Source organism: Hemitrygon akajei, chromosome 27 (assembly GCF_048418815.1).
Source record: "Hemitrygon akajei chromosome 27, sHemAka1.3, whole genome shotgun sequence".
Classification (NCBI taxonomy): domain Eukaryota; kingdom Metazoa; phylum Chordata; class Chondrichthyes; order Myliobatiformes; family Dasyatidae; genus Hemitrygon; species Hemitrygon akajei.
Genome location: NC_133150.1, coordinates 12,555,430 through 12,581,411, shown reverse-complemented (window position 1 = coordinate 12,581,411; position 25,982 = coordinate 12,555,430). Strand labels below are relative to the sequence as shown.

General features: G+C 43.4%; 1 protein-coding gene across 3 annotated transcripts in view; it reads left to right on the top strand.

The window, feature by feature from the left end:
• The first annotated feature begins 499 nt into the window (after positions 1-499).
• LOC140717126 (uncharacterized) overlaps positions 500-25,982 on the top strand; it is a 134,193-nt gene continuing 108,710 nt past the window's right edge. For all 3 annotated transcript variants that reach the window (XR_012096451.1, XR_012096452.1, XM_073030378.1), the window contains exons 1-3: positions 500-695; positions 6,063-6,179; positions 20,412-20,746. Coding sequence is in view for 1 of the 3 variants with exons in the window: in XM_073030378.1 (XP_072886479.1) it covers positions 20,623-20,746 (124 nt within the window). In the remaining 2 variants the exon portion in view is untranslated. The remainder of the gene's footprint in view (positions 696-6,062; positions 6,180-20,411; positions 20,747-25,982) is intronic.

The window sequence follows — 25,982 nt, the reverse complement described above, 5'->3', positions numbered from 1 at the left end:
GTGTTCAGCATGGCGGCGGGGCTTTTGTAAACTCTGTCGGATGGAGAGGGGACAGGAGAGAGGGTGGAGTGGCGTTGATTTTGCTGGCTGCTTTCCCGAGGCAGTGAGGAGTGGAGACAGAGTTCCCGGGGGGAGATTGATTTCTGTGATGTGTCTCCATAATCCTCTGAATGTCTTGTAGTCACGGACAAGATGATAATGAGGGAGATTGTGAAGCCATGAGTCCATCTGGTTGTGCTGTGGAATGTCTCGATAGGGACGGGCTCTGAGGGAAGGGGCAGGGGATCAAACCTCAGGAACTGGCAGTTGGCCCAAAGATGAACAGGATGGACGGAAACTGGGATCCTGGTGAGGAGAGAGTGAAAATGTGAAGTGAGGGCAGAGGCAGAGTCGGAGATGATCAGGAGCTGAACGACAAAGAGAGGCCGGGGGACCAGATAAAACAGAACAACACGGCACAGTGCCCGAAGAGATCAAGTAAAAAATAGAGAAGGTCGAATCCCAACTCTTATGGAGCAGATGAAGGCAAAAATGATAGTAAAATAGATCTGTCTGTGTGCGTGAGAGAGTTTGAGCAGGTAAATGTCAAGGAAAAAATGCATCAAGTTTAGTTTTAATACGAAATCAACGCAGTGATCTCCTGTGTCGAATGAAGTGGTTCACGGTCTTCTGTCGCCTTCGCCCATCCCTTCAAGGTTTGACATGTTTTTCATTCAGAGATGCTGTTTTTCACACCGCTGATATAACGAGTGATTATTTGAGTTTCTGTTCCTTCCTGTCAGCCTGAACCAGTCTGGCCATGCACCCCCGAACTTTCTCATTAACAAGGCACTTTTACACAGAGAACTGCCACTCAGGATGTTTGTATTTGTTGTTTATCCTACCATTCCCTGTAAACTGGAGATATTGTCATGCATGAAAAGCCTGAATGATCAGCAGTTTGAGATACTCAAACCACCCTGCCTGGCATCAACAATCATCCACACTTTTAGACAATAGGTGCAGAAGTAGACCATTCAGCCCTTCGAGCCTGCACCGCCATTTTGAGATCATGGCTGACCATCTACTATCAATACCCGTTTCCTGCCTTGTCCCCGTATCCATTGATTCCCCTATCTATAAGATACCTATCTAGCTCCTTCCTGAAAGCATCCAGAGAATTGGCCTTCAGCATTCCAGACCCCCACAACTCTCTGGGAGAAGAAGTTTTTCCTTAACTTTGTCCTAAATGATCTACCCCTTATTCTCAAACCATGCCCTCTGTTACTGGGCTCTCCCAGCATCTGGAACATATTTCCTGCCTCTATCTTGTCCAATCCCTTAATAATCTTATATGTTGCAATCAGATCCCCTCTCAATCTCCTTAATTCCAACATGTACAAGCCCAGTCTCTCTAACCTCTCTGCGTAAGACAGTCCAGACATCCCAGTAATTAACCTTGTGAATCTACGCTGCACTTCCTCTACAGCCAGGGTGTCCTTCCTTAACCCTGGAGACTAAAACTATACACAATACTCCAGGTGTGGTCTCACCAGGGCTCTGTACAAATGCAAGAGGATTTCCTTGCTCTTGTACTCAATTCCCTTTGTAATAAAGGCCAACGTTCCATTAGCCTTCTTCACTGCCTGCTGCACTTGCTCATTTGCCTTCAGTGACTGATGAACAAGGACTCCTAGATCTCTTTGTATTTCTCCCTTACCTAACTCTACACTGTTCAGATAATAATCTGCCTTCCTGTTCTTACTCCCAAAATGGATAACCTCACACTTATTCACATTAAACGTCATCTGCCAAGTATCTGCCCACTCACCCAGCCTATCCCAAGTCACCCTGAATTCTCCTAACATCCTCATCACATGTCACACTGCCACCCAGCTTAGTATCCTCAGCAAATTTGCTGATGTTATTCTCAATGCCTTCATCTAAATCGTTGACGAAAATTGTAAACAGCTGTGGTCCCAATTCCGAGCCCTGTGGCACCCCACTAGTCACCACCTGCCATTCCGAGAAACACCCATTCACCGCTACCCTTTGCTTTCTATCTGCCAACCAGTTTTCTATCCATCTCAATTTCCTCCCCCCAATGCCATGAGCTCTGACTTTACCCACCAATCTCTTATGTGGGACCTTATCAAATGCCTTCTGAAAATCGAGGTACACTACATCCACTGGATCTCCCCGTCTAACTTCCTGGTTACGTCCTCGAAAAACTCCAACAGATTAGTCAAGCATGATTTACCCTTGGTAAATCCATGCTGGCTCGGCCCAATCCTATCACTGCTATCTAGATATGCCACTATTTCATCCTTAATAATGGACTCTAGCATCTTCCCCACTACTGATGTCAGGCTGACAGGATGATAGTTCTCTGATTTCTCCCTCCCTCCTTTCTTAAAAAGTGGGATAACATTAGCCATTCTCCAATCCTCAGGAACATTGGAAAATGATTATCAATGCATCTGCAATTTCCAGGGCCACCTCCTTTAGTACCCTAGGATGCAGACCATCTGGACCTGGGGATTTGTCAGCCTTCAGTCCCATCAGTCTACTCATCACCGTTTCCCTCCAAATGTCAATCTGTTTCATTTCCTCTGTTACCCTATGTCCTTGGCCCATCCATACATCTGGGAGATTGCTTGTGTCTTCCTTAGTGAAGAGGAATCTAAAGTACTTATTAAATTCTTCTGCCATTTCTCTGTTTCCCATAACAATTTCACCCAATTCATTCTTCAAGGGCCCAACATTGTTCCTAACTATCTTCTTTCTCTTCACATACCTAAAAAAGCTTTTGCTATCCTCCTTTATATTCCTGGCTAGCTTGCGTTCGTACCTCATTTTTTCTCCCCGTATTGCCTTTTTAGTTAAGTTCTGTTGTTCCTTTAAAAACTTCCCAATCATCTGTCCTCCCACTCACCTTAGCTCTCTCATACTTCCTTTTTCTTAATGCTATGCAATCTCTGACTTCCTTTGTCAACCACTGTGGCCCCTTTCCCCCCTTTGAATCCTTCCTTCTCCGAGTAAAAACTGATTTTGCACCTTGTGCATTATTCCCAAGAATACCTGCCATTGCTGTTCAACTGTCTTGTCTGCTAGGATATCCGTCCAGTCAACTTTGGCCAGCTCCTCCCTCATGGCTCCATAGTTTCCCCTGTTCAACTGCAACACTGACACCTCCGAGCTGCCCTTATCCTTCTCAAATTGCAGATAAAAACTTATTATGATCACTACCTCCTAATGGCTCCTTTACTTCAAGATCGCTTATCAAATCCTGTTCATTACATAACACTAAATCCAGAATAGCCTTGTCCCTGATCGGTTCTCGTACAAGCTGTTCCAAGAATGCCTCCTGTAGGCACTCTACAAACTCCCTATCCTGGGGTCCAGCACCAACCTGGTTCTCCCAGTTCACCTGCATGTTGAAATCCCCCCTAACTACTGCGACATTACCTTTGCCACATGCCAATGTTAACTCCCTATTCAACTTGCACCCAGTATCCATGCTACTGTTTGGTGGCCTGTAGACAACACCCATTTGGGTCCTTTTGCCCTTACTGTTCTTCCCCATTTTGATGTTTGGTCTGAATAACAACTGAATGTCTTTACCACATCTGCATGCTATAATGAATCGAGTTGCTGGCAGATGATTGACAGATTAGATATTTGCATTAACAAGCAGGTATATAGGTGTGCCAAAGAAAGTGTTCATTGAGTGTATTTCAGAGTATCTTTTCCACTTGTGTAGGTTTCAGTAGTATTAAGAAGGAGAAAGAGGACTTTGACTTGAACACTACGCTGACTTGCCTGTTCCTGAGTAATGCTGAGTTGATCTTTCTCTTTACACATCTCAATCTCGAACTGCTTCTCCCTTTTTACCTTGCTCAGAGAAATAATTGAGGCCAGTCTTTTAAAGATTAGTTTTATTTTTCAGATTTGCATTGAAGCATTCAGTGAGATACATTTTTTTGCAACGACAAACAGCACAGTCCAAGGATGTGCTGGTGGGCAGCCCACAAGGGTCACCACGCTTCTGGTAACAACATAGTATTCCATAATTCATCAACCTGAACCTATCCATCTTTGGAATGTGGGAGGAAACCGGAGCACCCAGAGTAAATCCATGCAGTCGTACAAACTCCTTACAGACATGGGTGGGAAATGAGCCCCATTTGTGTTTGTGGGCAGTGCAAAGCGATTTCACTATTGACTATGGAATAGTGATACCCGAGCCATTCAGTAGAAGGGGGAGTTCTGAACTGTTGATTGTTTGGAAACTGTCCTGGTAAACAAGTTCAAATGAGCTTAAGGAAGGACTCAATAAGAATGTACCAGATTCTTCTAGAGCCCTGCTTTGTAATGTTCAAGGAATTTCTAAATGGGGAGTATTTACAGAAATCAGAGTTACAAAGGGACTTGTGCACCTCATGCACAATTCCATAAGGGTAACTTGTAGTTTGAGTCAGTGGTAAGGAAGTTCATTCTCACACTGTTGGTGATTGACACAAAAATGATACAAAACTGTATTTTTGATATATTTGTGAGAAATAAATGAAATCTTTTTTTCTGTTTAATAAATTTAGGTTGGCGCTATCTCATCTAGAACACCACTGATATCAGTGAAGGGAAAATGCTTGAGGTTCACTCTGTACAATTTGCATCTTGCTTTATATGACAAAAACAATGAAATTACTTGCTCAATAATTCCAGCAATAAATATAGTGATGAGTACAAGACATCAGAGTTCAACCAAGAGTGCTGAATCACAGTGAAGATAGACGTAAATATAAGCTGTACTGCATCTTAGATCTTGAGTTTTGGTCAGCTGAGGGCTTTATTCATTGGAGACTAAGGGTGATCTTATGGAGGTGTAAAACGTCATGGTGGGCACAGATAGGGTGAATGTACTCAGTCTCTTTCCCAGCTTTGGTGAATGAAGAACTAGAGGTCGAAGGTAAGAGAGGAGAGATTTATAATTGACTTTATGTGTCACGATTTCTCAGAAACAGACGGTGAAATATGTTTTTTGTGTCAATGATAAACACAGTCTGAAGACTATGCTGGGGACAGTGTACAAGAGTCACCATGCTTCCAGCACCAACATGGCAGGCCCACATTGTAATGACCATAATCTGTTGTTCTGTCAGGCTATGAAGTTTCATAGAGCCCCACAACAGGGAAAAAGGCTCTTTGGCCCACAATCTCCATGCTGACCCATCAATAGTATCCCAGTTATGAGCATCATATTTGTTGCCTTCAACAGGGGCCCCTATCCATGCTACTTTGGGGTGATACTGATTCTGGTTCCAAGAGATGTGGTTTAAGACAGATGTGGTTCAGGTGAGAATCCAAAAGCACAAACTTGGTCTTAGATAAGCATTAATTGCACGAGGGACACCTGCCAAAAAGGGAATGTCTGTTGTGCCAAAGAACACTGTTGATATTAGTTCCAGAATGGAGTTGTATACTCAGACTGGATAATAGGGTTTTGAGCAATCAGTTCAAATGAGAAAGGGTAAATTCAAAGGAGATGTGCTGGGCAAGTTGTTAATCACACAGAGAGTGGTGGCTGCCAGGGATGGTACTGGAGGAAAGGATAAAAGAGGTATTTTAAAGGGCTCTTACATGGGTAGATGAATGTGTATGGAATGGAAAGAAATGGACATTGTGTAGGCAGAAGAGGGCAGGTTAAGTAGGAATTAATTACTGTTGTAATTATTTTGTCAAGGCATGGTGGGGCAAAGAGCCTTTTTCAGATCTGTGCTGTTCCATTTTCTAGATAGTTAGCAGACTCTGGTTAGAGTCTCTCATTACCTGTAACGTGGTCTCTGCAGAGTGGGTACTTGACTCTTAAGAGTGTCCTGTGTTTTGCAATCTTGGGACATTCTGTACAACCAATATTTTTTGTCTTCTAATCAGCTTGAATTTAACTTTGTACTTTAGTGGAAAGTCACCTTCCATGGACTGTCCTTTAACGTGATCTATATCTCAGTACTAGTGTGTCCAATCAAGTGGTCTTTATCACCATACCCATCCATTATTTAACCCTTTCTTTCCCCACCATGCAGGAGAATGCATCCTCTATCATAAACTGAAGTTCCTGGACTGGGAACTGAAAGTACTGACAGCACGTGGCATCTCACACTTCTCTGGAAATGGCGACAATTTGAGACGGTTCCATGACTGTAAGTGGTTTACTATTGTTACATGTACCAAGTTGCACTGGTAAAAACTTTGTTTTGCTCACCATCCATGTAGATCGTTTTATGACATTAGTGCATTGAGGTTGTACCGGGGAAAAGCAATAAGAGAATGCAGAATGAAGTGTTACAGAGAAAGTGCAGTGTAGATTCGAGGCCATGATGTAGTAGATTGTGTGTGCATGTGCAGTTCGTACGGTAGAACAAAAGTGTTCAGTAGTTTTATAACAGTGGGAGAGAAACTTCTTGAGAATGATGGTAAATACTTCAGAGAGATTGAGGGTCTTTGATTATGTTGGCTGCTCTACTGAGGCAGTGAGAAGTGTGTGCTGAATCCATGGACTGGTTTCTGTGATATGTTGCGCTGTGTGCACAGCTCACTGCTGTGTCCTACATTCAGTGGCAGAGCAGTTGCCGTACCAAGCTGCGATACATCCCACATAGGATTCTTTCTCCGTGATGTGTTGTGAGAAATTGGTGAGGTTCAAAGGGGACTTGCTGAATTTCTTTAGCATCCAGAGGGAGGAGTGGTACTGGTGGGCTTTGTTAGCCATGGTGTCTGTGTGTTTGGACCAGAACCTTCAGGGTCTCAGAAGAGCCGAAAGCGCCTTGTGTTCCCTCGGATTGAGACGTTACCATCTCAGTGACACCAGATATCTTGGTGCTTGTTCACTTTCAAATATGAGAGCTGGGCTTTGGGTAATGATTGCTACCATATAGTCAATGACAAAGTACCACAGATTATCTCATGATACACAATGGTCTTCATCAAAACAGAGACACAAGGGGCAGCAAATGCTGGGATGTGGAGTGCTAAAACAGGGAGAACCAGAGGTACTCAGCAGGTCAGGCAGCATCCAATGAGAGAAATGGATGGCTGAAAATTCGGGCTGAGATCATTCTGCTGAATATATTTGACCTGACCTGCTGAGTTCCTCCAGTGGCTCGACTCTGCACATGGTGAAAGCAGTCAATATATGATTGTCGTAAATGATGAGAGTATTTCAGCTCCCTGCTCTCTCCACTGCAGCTTTTACCCTTCTTCACTTTATTCTCTGCTCCTGTCTAACTTTTCCTTTCATACCCTTATCCTTCAATCACCTCTTCTCTTCCTCCCACCCCCTCGTCCTTCTGAATTCCAACGAGTACAGACTCAGAGCCATCAAATGTTCCTTGTATGATAACCCTTTTACTCCTGGGATCTTCCTTGTGAGCCTCCTCTGGACCCTTTACAATGCCAGCACATCTTTTCTAAGGTGAGGGGCCCAAAACTGTTCACAATACTCACGGTGAGGCCTCACCAATGCCTTATAAAGCCTGAGCAATGCATCCTTGCTCTTGTATTCTTGACCTGTTGCAATGAATTTGCCTTCCTCACCACTGACTCTACCTGCAAGTTAACCTTTTGGGTTTTCTGCACAAGGACTCCCAAGTCCCTTTGCATCTCAAGATTTTTGGCTTTTCTCCCCATTTAGAAAATGTTCTGCACATTTATTTCTAATACCAAAGTGCATGACCATGCATTTTCTAACTTTGTATTTCATTTGCCACTTTCTTGCCCATTCTCCTAATCTGTCTAAGTCCTTCTGCATCCTACCTGTTTCCTCAACACTACCTGCCCCTCTACCAATCTTCATATCATCTGCCAACTTGGGAACAAAGTCATCTATTCCATCAGCTGAATCATTTATATACAGAATAAAAAGAAGTGGTTCCAACACCGATCCATGTAGAACACGTCTAGTCACTGGCAGCCAACCTGAAAAGGATCCTTTTATTCCCACTCGCTGCCTCCTACCAATCAGGAATTGCTCTAACCATGTTAGTAACTTTCCTGTAATACCATGGGCTCTTAACTAGGTAGACTGCATTATGTGTGGCATCTTGTCAAAGGTCTTCTGAAAGTCCAAATAGACAACATACACTGCATCCCCTTTCATGTCCAGAGAATCTCCCATCTGTTCCCCTCGTTATTGAGTCCCCAATCACTACCGCTGCCTTCTTCTCTCTTACCCTTCTGCACCACAGACCCATGCTCAGTGCCTGAGACCTGGTCACCGTGACGTTCTCCCAGGAAGTCACTCCCCACAAAAGTATCCGAAGCAGTATACTTATTTTTGAGGGGATGGCCACAGGTGTGTTCTGCTCGAATTGACTGTTTCTGTTTCTCCTGACAGTCACCCAGCTGCTCACCTCCTGCAATTTTGGGATTTGTTCCCAGAATCATTCTGTTGAGCCTCTTCTGAACTCTTATATAGAACATTAGAGCAGGACCTTCAACCCTCGATGTTGTGCCAACTTATTAACCAACTCCAAGATCAATTAAAAGCTTACAATTTTCACTGAAATGTTACTGTTCCTCCTGTCTCCTATCTTTTGTGTAGTGGATGTTCAACAGGTTGCTGCCTGGACTTGTTCAATCTATCCTCATATTGTCTTCTGAGGATAGGTTGAGTGAGCTGAGGCTTTTCTCTTTAGGATGAAGAAGCATGAGAGGTAACTTAATAGAGGTTTACAAGATCATAACCAGCATTGATTGAGTGGATACCCAGAAGCTTTTTCCCAGGGCATAAAGAGATAATTTCCCCTTCTCTCCATTGCTCACCCGTACCTTCCTAATTCCAAACTCCTTATTGCTATCTCTCCAGTTTCTCACTCTCGATTTGCCCATCCCAGCTGAACCTCCTCTTGTCTTCTTCCTCTTCACTACCCTGCATCCCACCCTCCCCTTCCCTGACAACATCTCTTTGATGCTTCCTCTCGGTTCACCTCATCAAGCGTGAAGATATTAAGCCATGTTGGGGGGTAGTCACATACAGAAGATCAAATCTGGCTCATGGACGAAATCCCGCTTTTGCAAACGCCATGGTGACTGTCTGACAGTGTTGTACAATTTCCAAAAGATCCTGATGTTGGCCGGGAATCAGTCTGTGAGTATTGACGAGTTTTGGAGGGATGATGGGGGAGGGAGCATGTTTAAAGAAAGTTTACAAAAGTATTTGTCCAGAATACTGGACAGCTGTGCCTGTGATTAGTCCATGATTCCTGATATGGCTCCATGCTGAAGCCAGTGGAGATTCTACGTCAAGGCACCAGTATACATTTTACTTATTTCATTTAGAAAAGCAGCGTGGAACAGGCCCTTCTGGCCCATTGAGCTGTGCTGCCCAGCAACCCACCTATTTAACACTAACATAATCACGGCACAATTTACAATGACCAACTAGCCTACCAACTGGTTCGTCTTTGGACTGTGGATGGAAACTGGAGCACTCGGAGGAAACCCACGCACTGATGGGAAGAACGTACAAACTCTGTACAGATGGGTTACAGGTCCAAGCACCCACGGCACAAGCTGTAATTGTGTTGCACTAACCACTACACCCCTTGACCTTTGATGCTGTCTGTGTGGAGTTTGCACCTTCTCCCTGTTGCCATATGTGTTTACCCTGGGATCTTCAGTTTCCTTCCATTTATTAATAATGGGGATATTATTCTCACAAATGACGAGATACAGTGTACAACTGTGTTTTGCATAAATCACTTTGCACTGAAATGGACCTTGTTTTTTTGTAATTATGTTTTTTCAATACATTGCATATAATTTTATTTTCTAATGAATGCTGCTGATCTGATTCTATGAGCCTGTTATGCTGTTGAAAGTAAGTTTGTCATTGCCCCTGTTCACACATGTACTTTACATATGACAATAAATACGACGGACAGCTACACAGATTATTTAAAAGTGTAAGTACATTGAGGTCGTACAAAGGAAAAACAATGCCAAAATGCAGAATATACACCCAATGGCCATTTTATTCAGTATCCCTGTACAGCTGCTCATTAATGCAAATAACTGTTCAACCAGTAATGTGGCTGTCCCTGTATTCTTGAGCTGTTACATCTTCAGCCCAACAGGGAACAGAGAGAATGACCTGTGTGGTAGGATTTCCTGGTTATGTTGGTGGCTTTAAAGGCCCTTAAGTTAATTGGCCACTGTCAATAGCCATTAGTGGATAGGTGAGTGGTAAAATTTAGGGGGACTTAAGGTGAAACTGTGGAGCACCACAGGCTCATAGCAAAATACTGGAAGAATTTAACAGGTCAGGCAGCATCTATGGACTAGAATAAACAGTTGACATTTTGGGCCAAGACCCTTCATTAGGATGACATAGGAAGGAAGCAAAAGCCAGAGAAGAGGGTGAGAGGAGAGGGAAGAGTAAAAACTGATAGGTGAGAGGTGAACATGATCAGGGGAAAGGTGGGAGATGTGAGAAGGGGGATGAACTGAGAAGTTTGGTGACATGTGGACGAGATCTCTTCAATGTCCCTAATGTATCTGCCTTTACCACCACTGCTGGCAGTGTGTTCCACGCACTCAATATTCTGTGTAGTTTAAAAAAAGCACTACATGTGACATGCACCCTATACTTCCTCCAGTCACCTTAAAATTGTGCCCCTTCACATTAGCCATTTATGCTCTGGGAAAAAGCCTCTGGCCATCTGCTCGATCAATGCCTCTTATCAGCTTGTACACTTTGACTAAGTCTCCTCTCATCCTCCTTTGCTCCAGAGAGAATTCCTACTTGCTTACCCTATCATCATAATATTTGTACACTGGTCCAGATATGATCATTGTGAATTTCCTCTGTAGACTCTCTATTGCTTCCACATTCCTCCTATAATGAGGCAGTGGTGTGAGCTGCTTCACCATGAGGTGGGAGGGGCATGAGCTGAAAATATGGAAGCACAGATGGACTATGGATGTGAGCTGGTTGTGTTCCAAACTTGCAAGCAGATCCTATATTATAACAAGGGATCTTTGATAAGCATGGCATTTACATCATCTCTTGAGTCTTTGATCTGGTTTTTCCAGGGCATCAACATAGAGCAATACAGCACAGTACAGGCCTTTTGGCCCACAATGTTGTGCTGACCCTTAAACCCTGCCTCCCTTATAACCCTCCAGCTTAAATTCCTCCATATATCTGTTTAGTAGTCTCTTAAATTTCACTAGTGTATATGCCTCCACCACTGACTCAGGCAGTGCATGCCACGCACCAACCACTCTGAGTAAAAAAACCTTCCTCTAATATCCCCCTTGAACTTTCCACCCCTTACCTTAAAGCCATGCCCTCTTGTATTGAGCAGCGGTGCCCTGGGGAAGAGGCATGCACAAGAATTGTCACATTATACTTTTGAGAAGAATGAGATATTTCTAAATGCCTCACTGTGCCCCAATTCTGCCTTTGTTAATCTGCTGAGTATCCTATCTTTTATTCTGAGGATATTGCAGGTCATGTCCTTCTGCAACTGGATGTTCGACTTCCTAACTAGAAGACCACAGTCTGTGCCTTTTGGTAACAACATCTTCACCTCGCTGACAGTCAACACTGGGGCATCTCAGGGATGTGTACTTAGCCCACTTCTTCAATTTCTGTATACCTCTGACTGGGTGGCTGGGCACAGCTCAAATGCCATCTAAAGATGTGCTGATGGGACAGCCATTGTTAGCAGAATCTCAGATGCTAACAAAAAGGTGTACAGGAGTGAGATATACCAGCTAGTTGAGTAGTGTCACAGCAACAGCCTTCAAGGAGCGATGCCTTGAAAAGGTGTCCATCATTAAGGAAATCCACCACCCAGGAGATGCCCCCTTCTCATGTTACCATCAGACAGAAGGTACAGAAACCTGAAGGCACACACTCAGCCCTTCAGGAACAGCTTATTTCTCTCTGCCATCCAATTTCTGAATGGACATTGAAGCTATGAACACTACCTCACTACTTTTTTATTTCTGTTTTTGCACAACTGATTTAATTTAACTATTTGGTATACATATTTAAACTTGGTGAAATCAGCGGTTTGCTTTCTATATTATCAGTATTGTATTGCTGCAATAAAGCTCAGAAATTTCACAGCATATGCTAGTGATATGATTCTTATTCTGGTATTGTGAGAAGTTTTGTGGCTCCCAGGTAATAAAGGATTTGTTAGCATTGGAGGTTTTGGACAGGGTCCAGAGCAGCATGGGAGAAAACCCAAGAATGAAAAGGTTAACATATCGTAAGTGGCTGAATGCTCTGGGTCTTTACTCACTATAGTTCAGAAAAATTAGGGGGATCTCCTTGAAACCTATCAAATATTGAAAGGCAAGATGGAGTGGTTACTGACAGGATGGCATTTATAGTAGAGGAGTCTCACGACAAAAGGACACAGGTGCAGAATAGAAAGATACCTTCTATTCTGAGAAAGGGAAAAATTTCTTTAGCCAGAGGGTGGTTAATCTGGGAAAGTCATTGCTGCAGACAGCTCTGGAGGCTAAGTCATTGGGTATCTTTAAAGTGGAGGTTGATAAGTGCTTTATTAGTCAGGCATCAAAGGTTATGGGGAGAATGCAGGAAAACTGGTTGTAAGAGTGAAATAAATCAGCCATGAATGAATGGCGGAATAGACACAATCAGCCATATAGCCTAATTCGGCTCGTCTGTCTTATGGTCTTTCAGGAGAAAGTGACAGCACTTTAAGTGTTGCATTGTGTTAAAGTTGAAGTCCATTTGATTGTCACCTGCACAAGTCATGTATGCAGGGATGTAATGAAAAACTTACTTGCAGCAGCATCACAGGCACATCCCATCAGATAAGCAACAGTCACAGGGAAAAAAAATTAAAAATAATTCATTCACATCTCTTACAAGAAAGAGTAGTTTGAACAAAATACAATAAATTTTAGTGTATTCTTGAGGCAGCAGCTTCTGTAGATACTACTGCAGGTGGGGTAAGGTATGTGTTTGTGTTGTCTTGGGCGGAATCCACTATTCTCTGCAGCTTCTTGTATTCCTTCTCATTCGAATTGTCGTAAAAGTCTATGATGGTATGAGTCAGGATAATTTCATTAGTACGTCTAGAATATTGTTTGATGACAATCCACACCTTCTTAAACTCCCGAGAAATTAAAGACACTGAGGTGCTTCCCTTGTTATTGCATCTATGTGCAGGGCTCAGGACAGGTCACAGTGAAGGAGCTAACAGTTGATCTAACCTGGTGCCAGCATATTGATGTAGTCATAATGAAGGCAAGACAGCAGCCATACTTTATTAGCAGTTTGAAGTGATTTGGCATGTCAACAAGCACGCTCAAAAACTTCTATAGTTGCACCATGGGGAACATTCTGACTGGCAGCATCACTGTCTAGTATGGAGGGGCTACTGCACAGGACTGAAAGATACCCTCCCCCCTCCCCCCTAGATTATGTATTGCATTGAACTACTGCTACTAAGTTAACAAATTTCACGTCACATGCCGGTGATAATAAACCTGATTCTGATTTGCCAGAAGAGATATGATACTGATAAGATGCTACTTGTGGTGGCGTGTTCAAGACTTTCAGGAGAACAAATAATCTTGTTTCTAAATGGTGAAGGTGCTGTTGAAAGGTTTTTTGTTTTTTTTTAAAAAAAATTATTAGTTTTTCAAAACATTTTACAAAATTAAAAACCCCAAATCCCAATGGGGAGCATTAATACAGTGCAAGATTAAGCATACAATAACAATATGCTACAGAGGAAGAGAATTTAACAAAAAAGCACCTAAATTAAAGACAAGTGAGCTTAGTGTCCTCCCCAAACCCCACAACACAAGAAAAAAACAACAACTCCAGACCAACCACCACACAGTATAAAATGTATAAGTCCGGACAGTCAAACTCCCAGACTGTGAATACACTTAGTAACAGAGGGTAATAATGCCTACTACCAGAAAAAAAAGGGAGCTGAAAGCAAGGGACCGAAAAGAGGAAAAAAAAGAAAAAAAAACCCTAGTCAAGAGGAAGGTTATGAAAGTACTCGATAAAAGGTCCCCAGACCTTATGGAACTTTAGATCCGAATTAAGAACTGAATAATGAATTTTTTCGAGGTCCAAGCAGGCCATAATGTCGTTAAGCCATTGCGCATGAGTGGGCGGGGCAACATCTCTCCATCTAAGGAGGATCAAGCGTCTCGCCAGGAGAGAGGCAAAGGATAGTATTCGGCATTTGGTCGGACCCAGACATAAATCTGTCTCGCCCCAAAAACCGAACAGAGCAATTAAGGGGTTAGGTTCTAGGTGCTGATTCAGAATACCCGATAATGTAGTGAAGACGTCTTTCCAGAATTTCTCCAAACTAGGACAGAACCAGTACATGTGGATGAGAGAGGCCACGCCCCTCTTGCATTTATCACAGAGCGGACTAATGCCAGGGTAGAATCGAGATAGTTTAGATTTAGACATATGGGCTCTATGAACAATCTTAAACTGTAAGAGGCAATGGCGAGCACAGAGGGAGGTTGAGTTAACCGATTTGAGAACTGAGTCCCAGCTCTCCTCGGATAAGGAGATATTTAAATCCTGCTCCCAGGCCATTTTAATTTTATCCACAGGGGCCCGTCGTAAGGCTGCTAGTTTATCTCGGATAATTGATATTAAACCTTTACCTAGTGGATTAATGGAAAGAAATACGTCCATAGCATTTTTTGCAGGCATTTCAGGAAAGTTAGGAATTAAAGGAGCAGTGAAGTGTCGGATTTGGAGATATCTGAAAAAGTGAGCGTTAGGCAGGTTGAACTTAACGGAGAGCTGCTGAAAAGAAGCGAAGCGATTATCAATGAAGAGATCTTCAAAATGTCTAATGCCCTTCCTGTACCAAACATGGAATGCTGAATCGTACGTAGTAGGTAAAAAAAAGGTGATTATGTGCGACAGGGCTAGAAATGGAAAACCTCTGGAAACCATAGCATTTCCTGAACTGAGCCCATATACGCAAAGTGTGTCTAACCAGAGGATTAGCTATTGATCTGGGCAGACTGCTAGGGAGTGCAGAGCCAAGAAGTGCAGATATAGATAATTCTTTAGTGGAGCTCAACTCCATTGCCACCCAGTTAGGGCACTCGGGTTGACCGTGGAAGAAAGACCAGAAGGCAGCACAATGTATATTAGCTGCCCAGTAATATAAGCGAAAGTTAGGTAAAGCCATGCCACCCTCTTTTTTAGATTTTTGGAGGTGGATTTTATTAATTCTAGAGTGCTTATTCTGCCACAGATATGACAAAATAGTCTAAGGAATCAAAAAAAGATTTAGGAATAAAAATTGGGATAGATTGAAATAAGTATAGAAATTTGGGGAGAACATACATTTTAACAACATTAATACGACCTACCAAGGACATAGATAGAGGTGACCATTGTACCAGACTCTGTTTTATAGCATATGAAAGATTGACAAAGTTTTCACGAACGAGATCTTTAAACTTCCTTGTGACTGTAATTCCAAGATAAGTAAATTGATTATGGACTACTTTAAAAGGGAGATCATGAAATATTAGTTCTTGTGCTTCTTTATTAATTGGGAAAAGTTCACTCTTATGTAAGTTGAGTTTATAGCCAGAGATCTGGCTAAACTGGTCAAGAAGTGAAAACATTAGAGGTAAGGATGTAGACGGATTTGAGAGAAAGAGTAATAAGTCATCAGCATAGAGAGAAACGTTATGCTCAACACCCCCTCTCCAAATCCCGGTCAATTCAGGACAATTTCGAAATGCTATCGCCAGAGGTTCTATAGCCAAATCAAAGAGAAAGGGACTTAAGGGGAATCCCACGTTTGAGATTAAATACTTGGGATTTCTGAAAATTAGTTAGAACAGAAGCAGTAGGACACAGGTACAGCAATTGGATCCAAGAGATGAAACTTTGGCCGAGGTCAAATTTTTCTAAGACTGCAAGAAGGTAGTTCCACTCTATACGGTCAAATGCTTTCTCCGCATCAAGGGAGATAACACATTCAGGAGTCCCAGTTGGAACTGAGTATAAAATATTAAATAGACGCCGAATGTTAAAAAAAGGGAGACGGTTTTTAATAAAGCCTGTTTGGTCATCAGAGATAATGGAGGGAATAACGGTTTCTAATCTATGAGCCAACACTTTAGCTAAGATCTTTACATCAACATTGAGCAGAGAGATCGGCCTGTACGAGGAACACTCTGTTGGGTCTTTGCCCTTTTTTAAAAGAAGAATAATAGATGCCTCATTGAAAGAGGGTGGCAATTTGCCATAATTAAACGAGTCAGATAATACTGAAAGTAACTGAGGAGAAAGAAGTGAGGAGAATGATTTATAAAATTCCACAGGGAACCCATCAGGTCCAGGAGATTTCCCTGAGGACAGTGCAGAAATTGCAAAAGATATTTCTTCTGGTGATATAGGCACATTGGCTTTGAGATCAGATGAAAGTGAGGGGATATTCAGATTTTGTAAAAATTGATCCACAGAGATATTGGCATTCAGGGATTCAGAGGAATAAAGCCGAGAATAAAAATTTTTAAATGCGTCATTAATTTCTAAATGATCCGATGTAAAGTCTCCGTTCTCCTTCCGGATCTTTGTAATATGTTGTTTGGCTTTGGAACGCCTCAGCTGATTGGCTAGGAATTTACCAGACTTATCCCCATGAATGTAAAAGCGGCTCTTGCTTTCGAGAAGTTGGCGTTCGACAGGTTGAGTGGACAGATGGTTAAATTTAGTTTGGAGTTCAACGCGCTTCTTGTATAATTCAGGGTTCTTAGTTTGGGCATATATTTGATCCAAATCTTTAATCTGGTTAATGAGGTCTGCTCGATCTGCACGGGATCTTCTATTGAGATTTGCTGTGTAAGAGATTATTTGACCCCTCAGATATGCTTTCATGGCATCCCAGACAATCTGGGATGGCACTTCAGGTGATGTATTAGTGTTGAAATAAAAGGTTATCTGGTCCTTAATAAATTTTACGAAATCATCATCCGATAGTAAAGTTGAATCGAACCGCCAGTGTTTGTTCCTCTGAGGGAGACCAGGAAAGTTCAGAGAGAGGGTAATTGGGGCATGGTCAGAGATCAGTATACTCTGATAGTCACAAGAGTGGGCAAATGGGATAAGTTGGTTATCGAGTAAGAAATAGTCAATTCTAGTGAAGGTATGGTGAACATGTGAGAAAAAAGAATAATCTCTCTCCGTAGGATGGAGGAAACGCCATATATCAGAGATACCAAAATTAGAGAGAAACGATTGAATAGCTAAGGCAGATTTAGTAGGTGATCTGGTAACAGAGGACGATCGGTCCAGTTTAGGATCCAACCAACAGTTGAAGTCACCACCCAATATAAGAGAGTATGAGTTTAAGTCTGGTAGTGAGGAAAAAAAACGTTCAAAAAAGTTAACATCATCAAAGTTGGGGGCATACAGGTTTGCTAGTGCAACTTTAGTGTTATATAGTTTACCAGAAACAATAATAAAATGGCCATTTGTATCAGATATTTTATTATGGAGTTCAAAAGGGATATTTGAGTTAATAAGAATGGAAACTCCCCTAGCTTTAGCGGCAAAGGATGAATGAAAATGCTGACCCGCCCACTTTGACAGAAGCCGGGAGTTATCAAAACAACGGATATGAGTTTCTTGGAGGAAAGCAATGTCAGCTTTGAGTTGTTTAATATGTGAGAATACCTTCCTCCTTTTAACAGGGTGGTTCAGTCCCTTTACATTCCAGCTCACGAATTTAAGTGCACTAGCCATTATCAATTACTAATGCATAAAAGGCAGCAGGCATATAAAAAATCAAGCAGTGCAATAGCAGTCTGGAAGCAGAGATGTAAACATAGATTCGTAAGGTCAAAGTATAAACATGTCCTAAGCAATAAAGAGATGTTGGAACTGGAAAATCCACCCCACCCGCACAACCCAAAACTAGACGGCTACCAAAACAAGTAGCTAGCTCTACCAAAAAAATTAACCCAAATACAACTTCCAGATCTGTGTCATTAACAACAGTTCCGTATAAATACTATAGCAAATAATAACTAGTTTATGCACTAGAAAACATAACTACAGATTAGAACACCTTCTGCAGAAATATACAACTTAATACAGAGAAAATCGGAAGAAAACCAAAACTAACCTACTCACGAAAAATTATAGAAGAATAAAGTAAGAGAAAGGGGAAAAAAAAGGTAAGAAGGAAAAAGAAAAAAGAAGAGGAAGGGGAAATTATAAATTCAAGACGAGTATTTATCAACCATTTACAGAGAAGGGAGAGAAAAATTCAGAGATTAGAAAAAAGGGGTGAAGAAAAGAAAAAGATAAAATAAATAAATATTTAAAGCAAAGGAAAAATAAATCAGCAGTTGAACTGTGAACCGACAGATAGGAAGGCCTTCACTAAAGACTTCGAACCTCCAAAACAAGTTAGAATTAGTTGTAGAACTCTGTAGGTAAAGTTATACAAGAATAAAAATAGGTTACACACACACCAAATCCCGGGAGAGATTGTCAATAGCCCTTAAAGTTTCAATGAATAATGTCTGAGTGATTCAAGTGAATTCCGAGTCCAGAGAAAGTAATTTTACTACGAGGAGTACTTATCCACCATTTTAGGAGGTCCGATCAGATTCCGAAGATGACTGGATAGCCGGAAGACTTGCAACAAACGCTTCAGCTTCCTTTGCTGATTTGAACCACTTGAATTCCCCAGTATTAAGCTTAATTCGTAGATCAGCAAGGTTACAGAGGGAAGGTTTGAAACCACGATCAAAAAGCACTTTCATTACGCCTTTAAACTCAGCGCGTGTCTTTAAGGTCTGGGGTGCAAAATCTTCCACAAAGCGAATGGTTGTATCCTGGAAAGAAAAAGAACCTCTGCGACGTGCCTCCACAATTAGACTGTGTTTTACCTGGTATTGATGGAAACACGACTACTGGTCGTGGACGGGATCCCAGAATTCTGGGGGGAACGTAAACCCTGTGTGCCCGTTCGAGCTCGGGCGGCTTCGGAAGCAAATCTTTCCCGAATAACTCACAGAGAAACTCGGCGAAAAACTTCACAGTTGGTCCCTTTTCAGTCGCCTCTGGTAATCCCAGAATTCTGATGTTGCAGCGTCTGCTACGATTTTCGAGATCCACCATTTTGGAAAGAAGCTTATTAGATTTTTCCTCTAAGCTGGAACAGAGAGTCTCCAAGTATCGAACACGACTTTCTAAATCTTCAGAAGTCGAATTGATGCGAGATAAGTGTTCAGCATGTTTGTCCACTTTATCGTTGATCCGATCCAGTTTGTCTTCTAACTGTTTGAAAGCAGTTTTAAATTCCTTTAAGATTTCGTCTCGGAGCTTTCCCAGCACAACCAGCGTCCCGTCCGACGGGGTCATAGTTTCATTTCTCCTGGATTTAGAACTCTTGCTAGACATTGTAAGTTAGATATATTCACAGGCAAGTAAGATACCGAAATAATTCCTAACTAAGGTTTAAAAAATGGAGACATTTAGTGCAAAGGTAGCGACAGTAACGGAACAAAAGTTCGGAGCAGCTAAACAATCGCCATCTTACCGGAAGTCGCCGGTGCTGTTGAAAGGTTGACTATTTTCTTAGTGCATTCACTGGCACATCAGAAAGGAGTCCATTAAACCCATTGATCCCTGCTTCTACTTGTTCTCCAGATGAATATCCTTGCATCTTACCTGCATGCCCTCCATTTGATTTCTCCAGCCTCCTAATTCTTTGACATACAGAGTGCTGATCATACTCAGTGGGTAAATGGCCTGATTCTCCTCCTATGTCTTATGGTATTATTGTAGCATTCTAAATGGTTGCATCACTGCCTTGCTATGGATGGGCCACTGCACAGGATTGCAGAGGGTTTTAAATTTAGCCAGCTTTATTGTGGATACCAACCACCCAAGCATCGAGGACATCTTCAATGCGTGATGCCTTAGAAAGTCTGCATCCGTCATTAAAGATCCCCACCACACAAGACATGTCTTGTTTTCATTATTACAATCAGCGAGGACGTGCAGGAGTCTGAAGACACACACTCAGCTTTTTAGGTATAAACCCATGAACAACGTTTCAATATTTTTGCTCTGTTTAGCACTGATGAGCAGGTTAATTAGTCATTGTAAATATCCTGTGATTATACTGTTGTGAAATTGGTGGATTGCATTGCAGAGCAGCACTTTGGGTCGAGGGGCCTTATTCACACAATATTTCGTAATAAAACAATAAATGAATAATATGTGTGTGTTAGTCTAGTATCTGCAAAATGTCTTGTGTTTATGCCTTTGAATCTGAATTTCTTATTCTTATCTTTGCTGTTATTTTACTCCCCCTCTCTCACCGTCACCCCTGAACCCCTGTGGTCTCGATCTCGATCAGTGACATTTAGGAGTTGAGGCCCGGTCACCAGTCGGAGGGGATGCAGCAGAATGCCATGGAAATGCCCAGTGACCACTGTTTCACCATCGTCTTTAAAGGCAGCAAGCTGGACCTGGTGGCCACTGACAGCAAGGAGGCCTGGCACTGAAATTATCACTTCACCAAACTCAAGAAACGAGACTCCAGCATGAACAAGAGGGAGTAACTTGCGATGCTGGGGTCAAATCAACACGTAGAAACAAGCTGGATGAACTCAGCAGGTCGGGCAGCATCCGTTGAAATGAGCAGTCAACATTTTGGGCCGAGACCCTTCGTCAGGACTGAAGTCCTTCCAGGTGAGACTACACTTCACTTGTGAGTCTATTGGGGTAATCTATTGCATCCGGTGCTCCCGGTGTGGCCTCCTCTACATTGGCGAGACCCGACGCAGATTGGGGGACCGCTTCGTCGAGCACCTCCGCTCTGTCTGCCACAACAGACAGGATCTCCCGGTTACCACCCACTTCAACTCTGCTTCTCATTCCCATTTGAATATGTCCATAGATGGCCTCCTCTACTGCCATGATGAGGCCAAACTCAGGTTGGAGGAGCAACACCTCATATACCGTCTGGGTAGTCTCCAGCCCCTTGGTATGAACATCGCATTCTCCAACTTCCGGTAATTCCCTCCCTCTCCCTTCCCCCATCCCACTTACTTTTTTTTTGGAATTTTTTTTTATTGAAGTTCATCAAACAAACATTTCCATAAGATGTATTTCAGACATTGTACATATATATTGTTACGTTCCCAGTAACCGGGTGACTTACCAGCAAAGATAGAGAGGTCCGCTGAAGCCTGATGATACTATTTTTAAACGTTTTTATTTATAAAGGGGCACAAACGTATGGTTAATACAAAACATTCAGATCATATACATTGTCAAAACTCAATCTAAAGCACAGGTATAGTAATAATCAATCAAAAATAAGCTCTATCGTTGTCTAGGGGATGCTGAGTCCAATGGAATATAAGAGTCACTCAAAGTCTGCAGGCTTCCCCGTTTCGGGAACCGCTGGCATTTCACGTGTTGGAGAGAGAGAGAGAAGGAACACTTGCCCGTCGTCTTTGCGAAGCAAATCCCTGTTGTTAGTTAAAATGGTTTTTCCTTTGGTTCCAGCCACAGACTCCCGATCCGGAATCTAACGCACGTGGCTTCCTTCAGAATGGCTTCCCGCTCCGACGGGAAGCGCTATCGTGTCTTCTTCGTGTGTCTCCTTGGTGCGTCTGAGGCTCCGCCTCGGCAGCCCACCTTTTATCTGGACTGGCAGGGTTGTAGATGTCAATCATGGTGGGGGTGAGGCAATCTTTCCCCCATCACCCAGCCCACGTTGCCCTGAGGGTTTGCATGTAGTCCAGTCCCTTATTCCACAAAGGTGTCTCCCAAGACAATGGCTATGTCCATGGCTTTTGTCTGACTGAGAGGCCAGCCCACATTCCAAACTGTAAGGCTGCTCTCTCTCTCTCTCGCGATTCTCACAAAGGAGGGGGCTGGGGTCATAACACCTCCCCTCTTAAAAGTTTTTTTACCAGTGGTTAAAAACAAGTTGGTGTAGGATTTTTGGAATCTAACATACTACACAAGCTTTTCTCTTCACAGAGTACTACCGTTATACATTCCAGTCAGTATCTAAACAGGTAACAGTTACAGTGCCCCTTTCTTTAATATCTTAGCATCACGTACCGTACTAAAGTCTGGTAGCATCAAACTTCAGCTCAATAACCACCTATTTTTATTTATTTTCTTCAGCAACACAACTAAGGTGTGATCTTAGCTTAGGTGCATCTACAAAAGTTTATACAAATACTAATCGTTTCGGTCGTGTTATTTCACCGGCAGGTCTCCAAAGGGGTTGTCTTTATTATTCACAGGCTTTGGCGCAAACCTGTACAACCGGCGTTGCTGTTTAAAAATGACAATTTCTATTAACCATCGCCTCTTTCCCGGGGAGTCCCCCCGTGGGGAACTTGAGTAATTTGGCGAGGTACTCTCCCGCCTTTCCTTTCCACGAGGGTTATTCTCTTAACTCTGTGTCCCCAACCTAGTCCATCATGGGAACTTCCACCCAATTCTTTAATGCTACACAGGTAGTTAACCCTTTTGTCAAGACCATGCAGGCTGATGTGTTTCAGTTCAAACCTTTTTCTCCGGCCGCATTTAAATTTCGGCTTCCTCACAGCGCTTTCTTGAATAACAATAGCGTGTGAGGCCCCTTTACATTCCAAATCAACCTGTAATCGATGCGCAGGCATCAATCTAGACTTTAACTTTTTTTCATTCGATTTAGGAACTACAGATGTACCGTTCTCCTCCACAACAACAGTTATCTCCCCATTCGTAAACTCCACATTAACTCTGAACACCCCCTTCAGCACAGACACCTTCTTCCCCGAACCAAGTCTATCTGATCCAAAAGGACGGCCGTCTCGTCCAGCCGAGTCAAATACCTCAGACTTTTTCTGAGCTCCGTGACTAGGTTTAGGACCACGGGCATCCCCATCTTGGACACACTCAAACGGGGCATTGGCCTCTTCCAGGCTTTCAATACCCATACCCTTTTCAAATTCTAAATTCCCCTGATCCTCCCAGTTACTCTCTGGGCAACTCACTTCCAGAGTAAACTCAACCCCTTGGGCTGAAACAACCTCATCTGCCAACCCAGCAGACTTCTTCAAGGTAATGGCATCCTTTTCATCGAGGACTGCCCTCATTTCATTATCGGGAACACCTTTAGACTCATCCATGTCCAACCCTGGACCTTTTAACAGCTTTATCTGTTTTTCATCTTTATTTCCTACCTCTAGGACCTTTTTCTTCGCTAAGGGAGGATCTACCTTCTCTCCTTTACCCCCTTTTACATTACTATTCCTCGTTTTACCACCCTTGAAACCCTCGTGGCACAGGGTCGGTAAAGACGTCTGGGCCAATTTTAAACTGCTCGCTTTCTCAGCTGCCGCTCTCGACAGGCTGCGAGTGTCCGCGCATGCGGGATAGCTCGGGGACTCTATGGGCGGGGCCTCAACTCTCACGGGCTGGGTTGTCAGCTTCACGGCTGCTCCCATCTTCCCACCCGCTAGGTCGTTACCCAGAAGGACGTCCACGCCTTCTCCCGGCAACTCCGGCAGGACCCCCAGTTCCACTGGTCCCGACACCAACTCAGAATCTAGAAGGACCCTATGCAAAGGCACTACCTCGGTCCGGTTTCCTATGCCTCTCAGGGTTACCTCGCCCGTCGGAGGTCCGAATGGTAATACGTTACGGCTAATTAATGATAGCTCCGCCCCCGTGTCTCTCCAAATCTGTACGGGGATTGGCGGGTCCCCCTTCCTCACAGACACGGTTCCGGGTGACAGATAAATCTCCGACCCCTCGCGCTCTCTGCTCCCCTGGGACCCTCTTGCCGATTTTCTGATTACCACTGCACGCCCGATAGGGATCGCTGCTCTCTCTCTCTCTGGCTCCTTTCTCGGAGCAAAGCATTTAGATGCAATATGACCCACCTTTCCACAATTAAAACAGGTCAAGCCAGGACCTCTCCTGCCGTCTTGCCTCTCCTCCTCAATTTTACCACTAGCTCCCAGCGGGATCTCCGCCTCAGCCGGCGGGCTTTCCCTACAATTCCGACGGTCTCTCGGATAACTTTATGGCGAGGAAAACTTTGTCTTGTGGGTATCTGCGAACCTAGCAATTTCTGAGATGGACTGATTCGTCCTCTCATTTAAATACATCCGGATCTCTTCCGGAACACAACCTTTAAATTCCTCAATCAAAAATAACTCCCTGAGACGCCCATAGTTCTTGGCCACCTTTTCCGCCGTGCACCAACGGTCCAAGAGCACACCCTTCTCATGGGCTAGCTCGGTATATGTTTGATTCCACCCTTTCCTTAAATTTCGGAACCTTTGTCTATACGCCTCAGGTACTAACTCATAACCTCGGAGAATGGCCTCCTTGGTCAAAATTCCCTTCCCCTTCCGGGGGCAACGCTGCATATGCCCGCTGTGCTTTCCCTCGTAACACACTTTGTAACAATGCCACCCACTGCTCTCTGGGCCACTTCTGATTCACTGCCACCTTTTCAAAAAGCAAGAAATAACTATCAACATCCGTCTCCTCGAACGGGGGGACCAACCTCAACGCCCGACTAACATCAAACCCCTCCTCTCCCTCTACCCCTTGAGCTCTTCGCTCTTGCCTTCGCCTGTCCAGCTCCAATTCATGGCTCCTTTGTTTCTCTTTCTCTTCTGCTTCCAGCTGCTTTAGCTGGAGCTCATGACCCCGTTTCTCAGCCCGTTCCTTTTCTTTCTCAGCTGCTTCTAGGTGCTTTACTTTAAGTTCATGTTCCAACCTTACTTTCTCCAACTCTAACTGATCTGTCCCACTCGCTAATCTCTTTTCGGGGATATTTTCCAAATCCTCAGCTGCAAACACCTTCTTCCCAATGTAATACAGATTTATGAACCTTCGCACTTCCTGCTTTTTCATTGATGACCTCACCTCTGTGAGGTCTAACTCCTTTGCCAGATTTACCAAGTCTAATTTGGTAGCCGCCCCTAGCGCCTCTACAGTCGGGTTTCTCATAAATTCATTCACATCCATCTTTGCTGGTTTCCTGTCTGGCTACCTGCGTAACCAGATTTAAGTTTGGACTTACAGCCCGATTCACTGACCCTCCCCTTTGGTTTCAAATCCTGGGACGAGGCCCCACTTGTTACGTTCCCAGTAACCGGGTGACTTACCAGCAAAGATAGAGAGGTCCGCTGAAGCCTGATGATACTATTTTTAAACGTTTTTATTTATAAAGGGGCACAAATGTATGGTTAATACAAAACATTCAGATCATATACATTGTCAAAACTCAATCTAAAGCACAGGTATAGTAATAATCAATCAAAAATAAGCTCTATCGTTGTCTAGGGGATACTGAGTCCAATGGAATATAAGAGTCACTCAAAGTCTGCAGGCTTCCCCGTTTCGGGAACCGCTGGCATTTCACGTGTTGGAGAGAGAGAGAGAAGGAACACTTGCCCGTCGTCTTTGCGAAGCAAATCCCTGTTGTTAGTTAAAATGGTTTTTCCTTTGGTTCCAGCCACAGACTCCCGATCCGGAATCTAACGCACGTGGCTTCCTTCAGAATGGCTTCCCGCTCCGACGGGAAGCGCTATCGTGTCTTCTTCGTGTGTCTCCTTGGTGCGTCTGAGGCTCCGCCTCGGCAGCCCACCTTTTATCTGGACTGGCAGGGTTGTAGATGTCAATCATGGTGGGGGTGAGGCAATCTTTCCCCCATCACCCAGCCCACGTTGCCCTGAGGGTTTGCACGTAGTCCAGTCCCTTATTCCATAAAGGTGTCTCCCAAGACAATGGCTATGTCCATGGCTTTTGTCTGACTGAGAGGCCAGCCCACATTCCAAACTGTAAGGCTGCTCTCTCTCTCTCTCGTGACTCTCACAAAGGTGGGGGCTGGGGTCATAACAATATCATATAATCATATATATCACAAAATCTCCACAAAGTATTTATCTGGGGTATCCAC